The sequence below is a fragment of the Benincasa hispida genome, chromosome 5 (genome assembly GCF_027475165.1).
Source record: "Benincasa hispida cultivar pf3 chromosome 5, pf3_genome.v1.1, whole genome shotgun sequence".
In the NCBI taxonomy this organism is placed as follows: Eukaryota; Viridiplantae; Streptophyta; class Magnoliopsida; order Cucurbitales; family Cucurbitaceae; genus Benincasa; species Benincasa hispida.
This window is the reverse complement of record NC_143482.1, coordinates 44533839-44551268: the sequence shown is the minus strand read 5'-3', so window position 1 is coordinate 44551268 and position 17430 is coordinate 44533839. Positions and strand designations below refer to the sequence as shown.

Below are 17430 nucleotides of genomic sequence, written 5' to 3'. Positions count from 1 at the left end.
GAGTTGGTCGTGCGAAGGTTTTTGGAGTCCAAAGTTGGTCGCTGGAGTTTGTCATCAGAGGTGGTTGTCGAAACTTGGAGTTGGTCTCGAAGTTTTCATCGGAAGTAGTTGTTAGAGCTCAGAATTTATTATCGGAGTTGTCATCGGAGGTATTTGTCGGAGTCCAAAGTTGGTCGTCAAAGTTGTCATTAGAGGTGGTTGTTGGAGCCTGTAGTTAGGTTCTAGAGTGTGACAGTGAACGATGGGTCGAGCCATTGAAAACATTGGAAGAATGGGGAGTTGGGATGAGTGGGGATGAATTGGTAAAATATACCCAATCAACTCCACCAACATTTAAAGTTGGTGGGCCAAACAATGAGTTGATATATTATACCAACTCAACTCATATATCAACTCATCTAAACTCATGTTGATGAGTCAAACACCCCATAGTTTTTTATAAATGTAGGTTAGTGTGCACTTTAATTTTACAATACTGTAATTTACTTACTAAAAATATGTTACTTTGTCAACGGTTTTGAATAAATATATTATTCTAATATCCTTCTGTATAAATATATTTTTTCATATTTATTTTCAACTTTTAATTGATTCAATTTTTGTAACAATTATTTTTCTTAACTTTCATTGAATGTTTTAAATTAATTGAAATTCAAATCATATAAAATTTTAAAAATATATATTATAATAAATTATATATTAACTATCAATATGAAAATAATTAAAACAATATATCTATTTTGGTTCATTAATTAATTTATCAAACATCGTAGTTAGTTTTTTTAAAATTTAAAATTAAAATATACCCAATATTATATTACTTCCTTAAATAGCAATTATATAACTTTTGAAATTTCAAATACCTGTTTAAAAATTCTCTCATCTTTGCGAACACTTGTAGTTACGGCATCGACAAAGCCTCTTCCAAAGACTTTTGACAACGAAAGAATTTTGTCGGCTGAAAAGTGAAATTCTTGTAGTTTCTTAAAAAGACTCATACTTGGTTAGGTCGAGCTCAAATTAGAATATTACTTGTTCGAAACATTATGCATAAGCTTATATATACATACATATGTATTTTTTAGTTTAGAAGTAAGGATATACTCAAATCCTTTTATCATGAATTATCTATTTTAATTAGTAGAAATATGTTCATGTTGACATTAAATATAAATATACACACATCCGAAAGAAGCCACATTACTTTATGAATCAAATAGTTTTCCACCAATAAGAATGATGAACAAAAATTTTGTTTTCCAAAGTTAGAAACTAAAATTTTTTTTATGAGGTTAGACCTTATCAAATTCGATGAAATCATTATTCTTTAGTCTCGAATCAACTTACCACATAAACATTTAAATAATAATATTCATCATATATAGTAAGTCACCCATTAGAATCAAAATCCAAAAGATAGGTAATTTAAGAAAAACAAAAATTATATAGTATTATTATATATTAATTTTAATAATTATTAGAATGATATATATTTCCATTGGAGATCTTAAAACACATTTCCCTCCAATGTCTTTATTATTCTTACAAGTTACAACTATATAATAAAACCCAACTTCTTCAATCTAATTTCCAAATCTCATGTCTTCAAAACCCAAAATTTCATATAATTTCATCTCCGTCGCCAATGCGGCCGCTATCACGAAATTTAGAGACAGCACAATCCGCCGCAAACAAGCTAGAAGTTTCAAACTCCTCCGCCCTCCCCATGACTGCCATAGCTGCCTTTACATTAACACTACTCACATACTCAGCCCCATAAGTCTGCCCCAAAACCCCATTAACTTCCTCACTCAACCCATAAAACTTAAACCCTACATCCAAATGAGCAAATGAATCCCCTTCCTCAATCCCATAGTTATGAATTCTCGAGTCCTCTATTGTTATTGGCACTACCTTGGCTGTGATTCTAAACAGCCCTTTGGCTTCCACAATCACGTGGTTCGTCGCTGCTAGTCGAATGATGACCACCGTGGGATTTTCGGCAGGGTGGCGTGATTGGCTGCCTTCAGATGTTGGAAGGATGATCGGGTGGTCGTCAAGGGAAATAGTGAGGCGGTCAATGGAATCGTCCCAAACGTCGGTCTTTTGGGCAGCAATGATGAGGCGGTGAGTGTGGAAGAGGATAGCTAGGGATTGGACCCAAGTGAAGTCACGTTTTAAGGAAGGGTTTCGTTTTCCGATGAAATGCGCGTTGATGTGGAGGTTGGGATCAGAAACTAGACAGAAATCTTTGTCCTTTTTGCCGTGGAAGTAGAAGGTTACGCCGTCGCCACCGACGAAACGTGGGTCTTGGCATACTGCTCCTGGTCTGTCGCAATCTGCCATTTTCAACCCAAAATATTAATAAGGGCAATTGCTATTTAACAATCAGACCATTAATATAAGTAGACATAGCATAATGCAAAATAAAAATTGTAAATATAGCAAAATTTAGATCTAACTATCAAAGTGTATTAGATTATATTGCCAATATTATAATAAGATAAAATCTCTAGTATTCAAATTCATAACTTGGTTTTTCCTTTTTATTGTTTTGAAAGTTAGATATCAAAATGGTTCATCTTTTACTCCTTAAAAACCAATGATGAATTGGTTAGGCATTGTTTGATTAATACTTACGACAAACGGGTTTGCAAGTAACACAATCAACTTCACATCCATTAGGGCAAGTGCTAGGACAAGTGTGAATCATGTTATAACATTGAGGATAATTCACATTTTTGCATCTCACTCTCTTTGCTGCGCCGGCCGAGGACGAAGATGGTGGAGTTGGAGCTGATGGTGAAGAAGGTGGAGGAGATGGTGTTTGAGGAGCCAACGGGGGAGTGTTAGTCGATGGGGAGTTGGGAGTTTTGGATGGTGGTGCCGGTGATGGAGAATTTGGAGTGGGTGGTGTCGGAGGATTAGGATTTGTTGGAGGTGTTGATGGAGGGTTAGGGTTTGATGGAGGGTTTGGATTTTCTGGAGGGGTAGGGTCTGATGGCGGTGTCGAAGGAGGGTTGGTATTTGTTGGAGGCGGTGGTGATGAAGGGTAGTTTGCTGAAGGCGATGTCGGAGGATTGGGATTTGTAGGAGTGGTTGTCGGAGGTGGTGATGGAGTAACGGGAGGAGGCGACGAAGTAGTCGGAGGGGTCGAATTTGCTGGAGGTGTCGATGGAGGGTTGGTATTAGTTGGAGGTGGTGGTGATGGAGGGTGGTTCACCGGAGGTGGTGGAGATGACGGAGTTGGAGGAGAAGGAGAAGGAGTTGTCGGACTTGGTGAAGGCAATGGAGGAGAATACGAGGGAGTGGGGTTTGAAGCAGGAGGGCTTGGAGTTACCGCCACCGGAGGCGGAGGTGAATAATAAGTATTCGATGGAGGAGATGACACAGAGGGGGTGGCCGGAGTGGGAGTATCCTCCGGTGGAGGATTGGCATCACCACTACCACAAATAGGCTTACAAGAGGCACATTCAACATAACATTGATTAGGGCAAAATTTGGGACAAACATGTTCCAAATTATAACAATGTTTATACTTTTTAATCTTGCATGTTGCATGGCTCGGATTATTAGCAATCCCTGGCGGTGTTGCCTCCGCTATCACCACCAACATCACCACCATGACTAATGGCACAAGAAACCGAAATGTAGAATAAGCCATTGGAAAAGAGAAGAAGCAAGTTTGAGATATGGCCATAACCAAAACACATCCAATTTATACAACATCACTCTTAGCACCCACATGCCAAGCCCTTAGGAATTCAGAAGAATTCTGCAACAATTCAGGTAAAATTTAAAGTATCCCACATTATTATTATTGGCTTCGCATAGGCTTGTTTGCTTCTAAAATGAAAAAAGAAGCATTTCCCACTTTGTTGTAGCTTTGCCATAGACGAAAATTAGTGGAGGTCATCAAGAGAGAGTAATGAACTTAAGGTTGATTGAATAGTTAGTTTGCTTCTCTGGAAAATTATTCAATTGATTTTCAAACTATACGTAGCTTGGAAATAAAGGGAAAAGTACTTTTGAATAATTCTCTATTGTTTATTGTTTTGATATGGTTTATTTAATATTATTATTCACACATTCAATGTACAATTCAAGGCCTTTTTTGAAGAGAGTTTTTGTCAATTATATGATTGCTTTGAATTATAGTCAACTTGTGGAAAGTGATCCAACTTTTTGTTGCGAGAAATGCAAGAATACTATAACTTAGATTCCTCAACAGTGATAAGTGATTGATCGTTTACTTTCTTTATGTGGTTTATTATCAATAATATTATTGTTATTGCATGTCTAACTGAAAATGATTGACTTACTAATGTGAAATCAATTTTTTCTAAAATTAAACCTTCTGTTTTACATGCAATAATTGGATGATTTCTAATGAACGTATGGCCAAAATGTTTTAATTTAGATAGGATTACTAAAGCCTCCTTTAATAATCATTTGGTTTTTTTGTTTTGACACTAGTTCCACCTCCCAATTTCTTTCTTTGTTATCTACTTTTTTACCAATAGTTTAGAACCAAGCCAAATTTTGAAAACTAAAAAAAAAACAGTTTTTAAAAACTTGTTTTTATTTTTGGAATTCGGCTAAGAATTCGGCTATTGTACTTAAAAAAATGCAAATCATTGTAAGAAACATGGAGAAAATAGGCATAATTTTCAACAACCAAAAACCATAAACGAAATTATTACCAAACAGAGCCTAAGTTTTCGTTCGATAATCATTTGATTTTTGAAATGTATGATTATACACACTACTATTTTTATACCTAAATTCCTATATTTTGTTATCCACTTTCTACAAATGGTTTTAAAAATCAAGTCAAGTTTTCTAAATTAAAAAAATATATATTTTTAGAATTTGATTAAGAATTTAAGTGTTTTTTTATATAAAATTGAAAATGTAATTGAAAAATGGAGAGAAAACAAAACATACATTTTTAAAACAGAAAACTAAAAATAAAATCACTACCAAACATGGTTTAAAAAAGAGGGAGAAAGATAGGATGTAATTCCTGATATTATTGTTTTTTCATCTTCATCTTCTTTTTAGTTTTGAATTGCAGCTGGCCAAAAGTTGACCTAAAATTTTAATCTCAATCCTTAAAAAGTATTGGTGATGCAATTTTGAAAAAATTAAAGGCCCTTTCCCCGAAAGGAAGTCAACATTTTGAACTATGGAAAATGGCTGGCAATTGACCCAAAAAAGAAAAAAGAGAAAAGAAGGAAAAAAAACTAAATATAATTACAAATATAGCGATCAAGCCCAATAGTAGATATAACACAATTCAAAAGAATTTATAGTTATAGCAAAAATTAAATTTAACTTTTAAAGTCTATCATTACTAGAAGTCTATTATTGATAGATTTTCTAAATCTTGCAATTCTTTAAAAATATTGTATCTGTACACTTAATTGTTAGCTCTAAAAATGTTACCATTGCGATTACCTAAAAAAAGTTACTTAAATGACTTACCCTCTAAGTGTGTGTATATATATACACACACATGCAAGTGTTCACATGTCCAATGATGCCACCTCATGCTTCATGTACCTACCTCGAACTGTCCACATGCCACGCCAAAATGGTATCATAGCCAAACATCATTAATAGAGTATATTAGTTCAATTAATATAGTATTAAAGATTTATTAGTCTTTGTCTTAATATTATTCTAATTATCATTTGTGATAATAATCAAGTTTTGCTAATTAATTTTATTGAATAGCACTTTGGTAAACCTTGTATTCCAGAGTAGAATCGTAAGACCGTTGGTAAGCTTGGTGTTCCAGTGTTATAGAATTTTAACATCTTATTTATTTGTCACAATAGATAATTAGAGTCTTAATAAGATAATAAATTTTAAATTTTTAATGTCTAAGTTAATTGAAACAGTACTCTCTAATGCTCATATTACAAAAGACTTGAACATAATTGAAGATTATGCAAATAATTCTCAATTCTCTATGGTCAATTCTCAATAGTCAAGAGCTTCAAATAGTAAAAATAGGGAAAAAAACCTCCATAATTGAAATATACTAAAAGTAAATATTAAAACTATTTATCAAATAGGAAATTTAACGTTCTTCAAGATTATAGAATCAAGACCACAGAACAAATAGTTCCAATTAATAAACTCTCATAAAGTTTTCATTTATTCTCAAGACAGCCAATTCTTCAACACCAAAAGAATATAAATTTCTTCATATAAGATTAGTTTAAATTGCCATAAAATCTCTTTATAGAATAGGATTAGATACTTCAATTCTATTACTATTATGTGATGAAAGACATCGAAACTTTTCTAATTCAATACTCTCTATAGTTGAATCAAATCTAGAAAGATAACCAGTTTACTTATATTTTTATCCAAACATTTCAGTTTTATTAAGTGATCCAAATATACTTCAATCTTTAGTGCTTGATATTAAAATTCTAAATATGGATTGGAAACCACAAACAGAATCCATTGTCGGAATATTTCAGATACATTACAAATTAATGCATAAAAATTTATCTCCTAAAGCTCTTAGGACTTCTCCTAAAGATCAAACCCTTCTAATGGAAGCTAATACTGAATACTCAAATACTTTTACTCTAAGAATGTTATCTTGGAATCAAATTACTCATAATCCCTGATGGAATTTAGAAGACGCCTTTAAACCATTAATTGAAATCCAAAATTAACCCAAATTATTGAAAATGAAGATGGAAGTATAGAAATACAATTTCAATCTTCAAAAGTAGAACTTCCTAGATTTTCTCCTACTTATGAATCTCCTCAACCAAGTGCTTCTATAAATCTGGAAGGAAAGCGGTTTGATAATACAATACCACAACCTTTTTATACAAAAGATAAGAATCCAACTTTATCTTCAACTCATTCTTATATGCAAAACATTAATAAATTAAATGTTATTTCCAAACCTCTTACAATTGACAAAATAGAACTAGATAAAGAATTTTGGTATGACAAAAATAAACTCTTAAGAGATATATTTTATGAATCCTTTAACAAAACTGAACAAAGTGAGATTCATGATAAATACTACAAAATAATGGAAAAACTCAAAATAAGTATATATTGCTTCCATTGGATGAAATATAGGACAAATTATCAAAACATTACATCCCCTTCATATCAAACTATTAACACAAATACCTCTTCTCCCACATGGGAGACTACAAATTCTAAAAAGTACATAACCTCCACATATCCTCCTTTAGAAGAAATTAAGTTTCAAAACAATGATCAAGAAGTAATAGTTTCTCCTTTAAAAATGATTGACATATCTACATACTAATTATTCCAATAAAATTTTACATACAATATCCAACTAAGTTGAAAGAATAGAATCTAAACTCGAAACTCAACATTATCCTATAAAATCGCAACTTCAACCAATTGATAAAACAAAACCTTTAATCAAACCTTCTGAAATTTTGGATTTAAAATTAATTAATTTTTCAAGTAAAGAATTTAATAATATTTTAGACAAAGTTAACCTTCAATTACAAAACTTAAACCTAAATTCAGAAAAAATATCAAATACAACAAGGTCAAAAGTTAATACCCTAAATGAAACTCCTGGTTAAAATCATTCTGATATTCATAAACTAGAAGAAAATTTTAATAATAACCTGAAAAAACAATTTCAGACCCTTACCCCTCAAAAGATAACAAATCCTAGATACCCAAAATTAATAAATTATTATTCTAGGTCATCTCTCCTTGACATGCAATTTGAAGAAAGACATCAATTAACTCAGACTCAATATATAGGAAATGACATCTATAAATAGAATATAGATGGCATAACTGAACATCAAATTCTAAATTTAATGCCTGAGATGACCTTAGTCGTCACTGCTTATAAGATACATCAAAATACGGACCACCAAATTGTTCAAATGTTAATTTCCGGATTCATTGAAATTTTAAAATGATAATGGGATAATTGTATATCTTCAATTGACAAAACAAGAATCCTAACTACCATTAAAGTTGAACGAAGTGGCACAGAAATAAATGAAACACAAGATGTTGCAACTTTGATTTACATCATTACTAAAAACTTTATGGGGGAACCCGGTCAATTCCAAGAATGAAGTTCTTAAATACTTTCTAGCCTTACTTGTCCAAAACTTCAAGATATTAGATGATATAAAAATATTTTCTTAAGTAAAATTTACACCCGAACAAACTACAATAATCAATATTTGGGAAAGAAAAATTCCTCTCAGGATTACCAAAATTATTTGTGGAAAAGGTACACCAAACAATAGGACAAGCTTATCCAGATATAATTCCTTTTAATAGTCTAACCTACGGAGAATTAACTAACTTTATCAACCGTGAAGTATTAGCCTTATGCACAGACTTTACACTAAAAGCAAAAATGAAAAATGAATTTTATAAACAAAAGTAGGAGCTTGGATTTTTTTGTGCTCAATATGGTTATGAGAAAATACAGGCTCCATTAGCAAGAAAACAACCCAAGAAATTTAGAAGATAATGTTATAGAAAACCTTATAGAAACCAAGGATGTTTTCAAAATAACCAGAGTAAACAAAGTTATAAGTCAAAACCAAAAAGAAGATTTAAAAGTTATAAAACTACTGAGAAAAGAAAATAAATTATTTGTTATAAATGTAGGCAAAAAGAACACATAGTTCCCAACTATCTATGAAAGACAAAATTAATAACCTAGAAATAGTATAAGACTTAAAAATTCAGTTATTAAATTTATTAACACCATCAAACCTTTCCTTAAATAGCAATGAAAAATGACCAATTTTTTTAAAATCCAAGAAAATACCGATTATTCTGATTCTAAAACATCATTATCCTCTAATGATGATCAAATAGAAACATATACATATAATAAAACTATAAATGTCATTTCTAGAGATCAAGAAATTCTTTTTGAAGTCATTAGTCAAATTAAAAAAGACTATTTTGAAAAACTTAAAGACTTTATTATAAAAAAAATCTAAACAATAAAGTATCCAACATTACAATCTTAAAGATATATTTTCCCACTTATAATCTAAAACGAAACAAGTAACTATTCCACCTTCAAAAAGAAATAAATACAATAAAAGAAGAAATATCTAACATTAAAAAAGAAACTTCTCAAATTAAATTTGAACTCTTACCATTCCAACCTCAACAAATAATTGATCAACCTTTCATTTCTGAAAACCCTGAAAAATATTTAAATTAATAACAAAGCCAATAAAATTTCTCGTGAATCTTTTATCAATCTTATCAATAAAGTTCAATTACAAGAATGGTATGCTATTATTAATCTTGTCAGAAATAAGGAATCCCATTTAACTTCTAAGGTTTTAATCGATTTAGAAGCTGATCAAAACTATATACGGGAATGATTAATACCTACCACATACTTTGATAAAGCCTCATAAAAATTACATGGTGTAATGGTCAAAGATTAAAAATTCACTACAAACTCTCAAATGCACATGTTCATAATCAAGGATATTGTTTTTAAAATATCTTTATATTAGTTAAGGACTTAGATGAAGAAATAATAGTAAGAATTTTATTCCCATCCCAACTTTATCCATTCTCGGTAAATGAGAAAGGAATAATTTTAGAGATTTTAGATCAAAATATTACTTTTAAATTTGCAAACCCCATATCCACTATAACAATATATTCTATTCAAAATTCCTCAATATTTAGAACTATTAGTTCTATTAAAAGAAAGATGGAACAAATACAATTTTTAAAAGAAGAAATAAATCATAAAAGAATTGAAAAATAATTAGATGATCCTGATATTCAAAACCAAATTAATCAATTCAAGTAATTAATTGAAAAAGAAATATGAGTTTCTATTCCTAATGTTTGATATGGAGGGGATGTAATATTTTGATAATATGTCATATATTTCATCCAATGGAGGAAATATATATTTATTTTGAGTCTTTCCATTGTTTGGTAGTCTTCATCACGAATCTTACTTTGTTCAGTTTTGTTAAAGGATTCAAAAAATATACAACTTAAAAGTTTATTTTTGTCAAATCAAAATTCTTTATCTAGTTCTATTTTGTTAATTGTAAAGGGTTTGGAAATAACACTTAATTGATTAGTATTTTGCATATCAGAATGAGTTGGAGATGTTGGATCCTTATCTTTTGTATAAAAAAGTTGTGGTATTGTATTATCAAACCAAACTCATATAGAAGTACTTGGTTGAGGAGGTTCATAAGTAGTAGAAAATCTAGGAATTTCTATTCTTGAAGATTGAAATTGTATTTCTATACTTCCATCTTCATTTTCAATAATTTGGGTTAATTTTTTATTTTCAATCTATGGTTTAAAGGTGTCTTCTAAATTTCACATGGAATTATGAGTAATTTGATTATGAGATAACATTCTTGGAGTAGAAGTATTTGAGTATTCAGTATTAACTTCCATTAGAAGGGTTTGATTTTTAAGAGAAGTCCTAAGAGTTTTAGGAGATAGATTTTTATGCATTAATTTGTAATGAATCTAAAATATTCCTACAATGAATTCAATTTGTGGTTCCCAATCCATATTTGGAATTTTAATATCAAGCATTAAAGATTGAAGTATATTTAGATCACTTAAGGAAATTGAAAAGTTTGGATAACAATGTAAGTAGATTGGTTCTCTTTCTAGATTTGATTAACTACAGAGAGTACTGAATTGGAAAAGTTTCTATGTTTTTTATCACATAATAGTAATAGAATTGGAGTATATAATCCTATTCCATAAAGAGGTTTTATGGCAATTTGAACTAATCCTATATAAAGAATTTATATTTTTCTTGGTGTTGAAGAATTGATTATCTTGAGAATAAATGAAAAGTTTCTGAGAGTTTATTAATTGAAATTAATTATTCTGATTATGTAATCTTGAAGAAATTCAAATTTTTCTATTTAATAAATTGTTTTAATATCTATTTTTGGTATATTCCAATTATGGAGGCTTTTTCTATTTTTTCGATCTGAAGCTCTTGACTATTGAGTATTGACTATAAAGAGTTGAGAACTATTTGCATAATCTTCAATTATGTTTGAGTCTTTTGTAATATGGGCTTTTGGAGAGTATTCTTTTCAATTAACTTAGACATGAAAATTTTAAAGTTTATTATCTTATTAAGATTCTAATTATCTATTGTGATGAATAAACAAGATGTTAAAATTCTAAAACACTGGAACACCAAACTTACTAGTAGTCTTACGATTCTACTGTCGGGAACACAAAGTTTACCAAAATGCTATTCAATAAAATTAATTAGCAAAACTTGTTTGTTATCACAAAGGATACTAATAATAATATTAAGACAAAGGCTAATAAATCTTTAATACTACGTTAATTGAACTAATACACTCTATATTAATTATTATGTAACAATTACCAGTCAAAATTCATAAATTTTGGTGAAAATTTGTTTGAAATTCATCTAATATCGCTAAAATGGACTTAGATTCAAAGTTTTCTCCTTTTTTTTTCCTTTTTATTTCTAGATCTTTAGTTTGAAAAATTCAAATGCCAAAAATATTGGTCAAAAACTCAAAAAATTAAATCATGATTCATGCAAGCTGAGTTGTGAAATGAGAAAAGGGTTCTCATTCTTACTTGACCAAAACTGATTTTTACTTAAAAATTCCCTCTATTCAACTTCATTTTGAATTTATTATCCAATCTAAGGGCCTAGAGAATAGTAGGGAAGATCTTATGGTGGTCTACAAGCCATTAGTGAGAGATTCAACTAGATCTGAAGCTAATTTGGAGGATTCTAAAACCCTATTTTATGAAAAATGAACATGCATGCTTGTTTGCTCAACTTAATGTAATTAGAGTGCTTAAAGATCTTGATACTTCCACTTATTGAGCGTCAATTCCATTAGTATCAAAGCATGATTTAAGCACTCAAGTTACATTAATTTAAGCATGGTAGGTATTTTTCATAAGTTGTATGAAATGGGTGCTGATATGATGTTTTTCAGTTTTGGTATTAAACTTCTCTTCAATTCTATTGCAAAAGTTGTCATTGGCTCTTTATTTATAGGTCTTAATGTGTGATTAAAAGTCTGTAAATTTGTTAGAGTGAATAGAGTTGCAATTAGGTTGTAATTGAAGAAATTTGGAAGCAAGTACAACAACAGAAAACTGGAGTTGAAGCTTCTATCTCACAACGTCGCGATGTTGTTCATGTAGCGTCATGACGCTGTTCTTCATCCAACCCAGATGACGCGCGCACAACGTTGGTCTGGTTCAAGGGTTAGTCGGTTCGGCTGGTCTGGGTCGTGGAGGTCCGGTTCAGCCCTGTTTTGACCAGTTCAACCCATTTTCTTGCCTTGGAAGTCTAGTTCGAGCTATTTGGAGTCGGTTCGGGTGGTCTAGAAGCAGTTCAATACAGTTTTTGTAATTATTGTTGTAATAATTAGCTTATTTAGTTGCTTAGGATGCCAAAATTGGTCCATATCAGTGTTTGTTTAATTATTTATGCATTTGATATATGTTATAATTAAATTAAATCTTGTATGTGCATAATGTATGCCATGTAAATTTAAAATTCTACCATAGGAAAGCAGGTATCATGCATTGAAAGTATGTTATAATTTGTTATAATATATAGTATGCATGATTTAGGGTTTTATGTGTTTAATATAATTTGTTGTATTAAATTATGAAATGTTTGGTGTTTATTATGGAAAAGCATATCTATAGTTTTATAAAGTGTTATAAATGAATTAGACATTTAAAATATATAACAAAGATAAGATGCATGCTCACTTAAGGTTAACAAATAAAAACTTGTTTTAATTCCCTACTTTGGCTTTCCAATTTGGTAGCATTGTTGGGGCCGACCTCTGATGTCTGAAAATGGAGGGTTACACTTATAATAGTTACTATGTGTTAGTAAGTTCTTGACCGAAAACGGTAACTAAATTACTACAGGAATAAAGAGTTATTCTGGAGTTAGTATTTAGTCAAAAATGTCTTGTTTTAGTGAATGAGTATTTGATTGCCCCTCGGTAGCATCTATTCTGACTCACTAAAGTATCAGTGCAAATAAATAATGAAATTTGGGTTCATTATTACTTTTGCTAAAATTTGATTGGTTTTAAAAGCATTTTACTAATTAGAAATTGTTTATATTTTCATCATGTCGAATCCTTCTGAACAAACACTCGCTTCTAATAAGTTTTTCGATATTAAATATTCAACATGGAAATTAAATATAAACACAATACTAGCAAATGATTATTTAAATTTTGTTTTAACAAAGGAATATTCTCTAACTCCCAGCTCATTTGCAAACCAAAAGGTTTGTAATGTTTATGACAGATGGATTAGGGCAAATCAAAAGGCTCGAATCTATATATTAGCAAGCATATTCGATATACTAACTAAGAAATACGAAAACATGGTTTCCACTAAAGAAATCATGGATTCAATGTAGACATTGTTTGGACAATCTGTCAAGCACAATACTCTCAATAATGTTTATAACTTTGACATATAGGATAGAGCCTCTATTAACGAACATGTTCTAGATATGTTGAAAGTAATAAACAGGAATGTGATAGATGAGAAAGCTAAGAAAACACAATAAAGTAAATATGATTTACTGGTTGTTGAAACACATTTAGTGGAAAATGATAAATTAATTTAGATATTAGATTCAGGTGTCACTAATCATATTTGTACTTTCACTTAGGAAACTAGTTCCTGGAGGCAGCTTACAGAAGGTGAGCTAATCTTTAAGGTAAGGATCGGAGAGGTTATTTCAGCTAAAGCAATGGGAGATATAAAGTTATTTTTTAAAGATAGATTCATTTTGTTTTAAAATGTTTATTATGTTCCTGCCATGAGGAGGAATTTAAAATCTATCTCATATTTTCTAGAACAAAAGTATAAAGTTTCTTTTGAAGTTAACGAAGTGTTCATTATTTTGAAGGTTATTAAAATATGTTCTGTAAAACAAGAAAATAACTTATATATGTTAAAACCAACTGAGGCAAAAGCTATTTTGAATATAGAGATGTTTAAAACAGCTAAAACTCAAAACAAGAGGCAAAAAGTTTCTCCTAATGCCTATTTTTGGCACTTTAAACTTGACCACATTAATCTCAATAGGATTAGGAGATTGGTTAAGAGAAAACACCTAAATCAGTTAGAAGACAACTCTCTACCACCATGTGAGTCTTGTCTTTAGGGTAAAATGACCAAAAGATCTTTTTTAGAAAAAGGTCTTAGAACTCGTGCATTCAGACCTCTATGGTCTGAAGAATGTCAAGACACGAAGAGAGTATGAATATTTCATCAGTTTTATTGATGATTATTCTAGATATAGTTATATTTACCTAATACATCATAAGTCCGAAACCCTTGAAAAGTTCAAGGAGTATAAGGCAGAGGTTGAGAACCAATTAAGAAAAAAAAAATTAAAACACTTCGATCAGATTGAAGTGATGGGTATATGGACTTAAAATTTCAGGACAATTTGATAAAACATGAAATTCAGTCTCAACTCACAACACCGGGTACATCTCGACAGAATGGTGTAGTGGAAAAGAGAAATAGAACCTTGTTGGAGATGGTTCGTTCAATGATGAATTATGCTCAGTTACCTAAATTCATTCTAGGGAAACGCAGTATAGACTGCAGTATATATTTTGAATATGGTTCCCTCGAAAAGTGTTTCAGAAACACTTTACGAGTTATGGAGAAGGCGTAAAGGTAGTTTACGTCATTTCAGGATTTGGGGATATCCAGCAATGTACTGGTACAAAACCTGAAGAAACTGGAACGTCGTTCAAAAGTATGTCTATTTGTAGGATACCCAAAAAAAACAAAAGGTGGTCTATTTTATAATCCTCAAGAGAATAAAATATTTATATCGACAAATGCAACATTCTTAAAGAAGGATTACATAAGAAATCATCAACCTCGTAGTAAGCTAGTATTAAATGAAATGTTCACAAAAGCTACAGACAATGGTTGTTGATCAGGCTAATAGTTCAACAAGAGTTATTGATGAAACTAGTCCATCACATCCTTCTCAAGAGTTGAGAGTGCCTCGATGTAGTGGGAGGGTTGTTCAATAGTCTTACTGTTACATGGGTTTGACAGAAACTCAAGTTGTCATACCTGATGATGGTTTAGAAGATTCATTAACCTTTAAACAGGTAATAGAAGATGTGAATCTAGTCCAGTGGATAAAAGTCATAGACCTCGAAATGGAGTCTATATACTTCAATTCAGTCTGGGAACTTGTAGATCAACTAGATGGGATAAAACCTATTGGTTGCAAATGAATCTACAAAAGAAAACGAGACCAAGCGAATAAGGTACAGACCTACAAAGCTAGACTTGTGGCAAAAAGGTTTACCCAAAGAGAGGGGATTGATTATGAAGAAACCTTCTCTATGGTTAACATGATCAAATCTATTAGAATACTCATATCTATTGCTGCCTTTTATGATTATGAGATATGACAAATGGATGTCAAGACAACTTTTCTGAATGGCTATCTTGAAGAAAGTATCTATATGTCTCAACTATAGGGGTTTATTGAATAAGGTCAAGAGTAAAAATTTTGCAAACTTAAAAGATCTATTTATGGGTTAAAACAAGCATCTCAATCCTGGAATATAAGATTTGACACTGCGATCAAATCTTATAGCTTTGAACAGAATGTTGAGAAACCTTATGTATACAAGAAAATTGTCAACAAGATTGTAACTTTTCTTATATTATATGTTGATGATATCCTACTCATTGAGAATGAGGTAGAATTTCTTGGTGATGTTAAGGGATGGCTAGCATCGCAATTTCAAATGAAAAATTTTGGAGATGCACATTATGTTCTTGGAATCCAAATTGTTCGAAATTGTAAGAATAGAATGCTAGTGTTATCTCAGGCATCTTATATAGACAAAATGTTGTCTAGATATAAAATGCAAAATTCCAAGGGAGGGCAGTTACCTTTCAGGTACGGCATTCATTTGTCTAAGGAACAATATCCTAAGACACCTCAAGAGGTTGAGGTTATGAAAAGAATTCCTTATGCATCAGTGGTTGGGAGTTTAATGTATGTCATATTGTGTACACGCCCAAACATATGCTATGCAGTTGGAATAGTCAACAAATTTCAGCTCAATCCTGGATATGACCATTGGACTCTGTTAAAAACACTCAAGTATCTTCGAAGAACGAGAGACTATAGGCTTGTATATGATGCTAAGGATCCGATCTTTACAGGATACACTGATTCTGATTTTCAAATCGATGTGATTCTAGAAAATCTACTTTGGGATTAATATTTACTCTGAATGGAGGAGGTATAGTGTGAAGAAGTATAAAGCAAAATTGTATTGCTCACTCCACCATGGAAGTGGAGTATGTAGTTGCATGTGAAACAGTGAAAGAAGCAGTATGGCTAAGGAAGTTCTTGACCAATTTGGAAGTAGTTCCAAATATTCATCTGCCTATTTGGAAGTAGTTCCAAATATTCATCTGCCTATTTGGAAGTAGTTCCAAATATTCATCTACCTATTACTCTCTATTGTGATAACAGTGGAGCAGTTGCAAACTCAAAAGAACCGAGAAGCCATAAGCGTGGGAAACACATCGAGCACAAGTACCATCTTATCAGGGAGATAATATACCAAAGAGACATGATCGTCACGCAAATAGCCTAAAAAAAATTTTGTTGATCCATTTACAAAGGCCCTCACGACTAAAGTGTTCGAAGGTCACCTAGTTGAACTAGGACTACGAGATTCATAAATCTAAGGCAAGTGGGAGAATTCATGGATATTTGGATGTCCTAGTTTATTGTATTTATAGTTTATTCTCTATTACTCGACGTTGTATATATGTAAAAACCACTGGAGTTTTAGTCCAAGTGGGAGTTTGTTGGGTTGTATGTCCTAAAACTTGTAGTTTGTAATCGTTAAACTTGTTCTATTCTATAATAAAGTTGTTATTGAACGTGTAAATTGCACTTGTAATAGCCTAAATCCAATATACTAACAAACCCTTGGCTATAGCATGAATACTTAAACTTTATGTAGGGACATAAAAGTGGATCAAATTTAAATATATAGCCAAAACAGTCTATAAGTATAAGGATGGGGTTTAGTATCTTATCTTGGGGACACTATGGATGCGGCCCACTTTGTATTTGATACAAACGATGCGATTTCAAAATTGTTCGTGGAGACATGCGAGTGAGGCATCCTATGCAAAATGTATTTGCATAAGACTGAACCACAAAATCCTCACTTTTCTTTATAACATCGCTTACTATTAAAACTGACTATTTCAACTCGATGACCTAAGGTAACTCGATCTCAATCCTGAGCTAACTATGAACTCCTGTTTATTTGGATTATCCTTTAATTTGCA

The 17430-nt window shown here is 31.3% G+C and overlaps 1 protein-coding gene across 1 annotated transcript; it reads right to left on the bottom strand.

Moving 5' to 3' along the window:
- Window positions 1-1574: 1574 nt before the first annotated feature.
- Window positions 1575-3664, bottom strand: LOC120077327 (uncharacterized). Its single transcript, XM_039031209.2, has 2 exons — window positions 2641-3664; window positions 1575-2339 (listed from the first exon to the last, which is right to left on the bottom strand). Exons 1-2 carry the CDS (start codon window positions 3662-3664, stop codon window positions 1621-1623), a joined length of 1743 nt encoding a protein of 580 aa, XP_038887137.1. The 3' UTR covers window positions 1575-1620.
- Between the last annotated feature and the right edge of the window lie 13766 nt (window positions 3665-17430).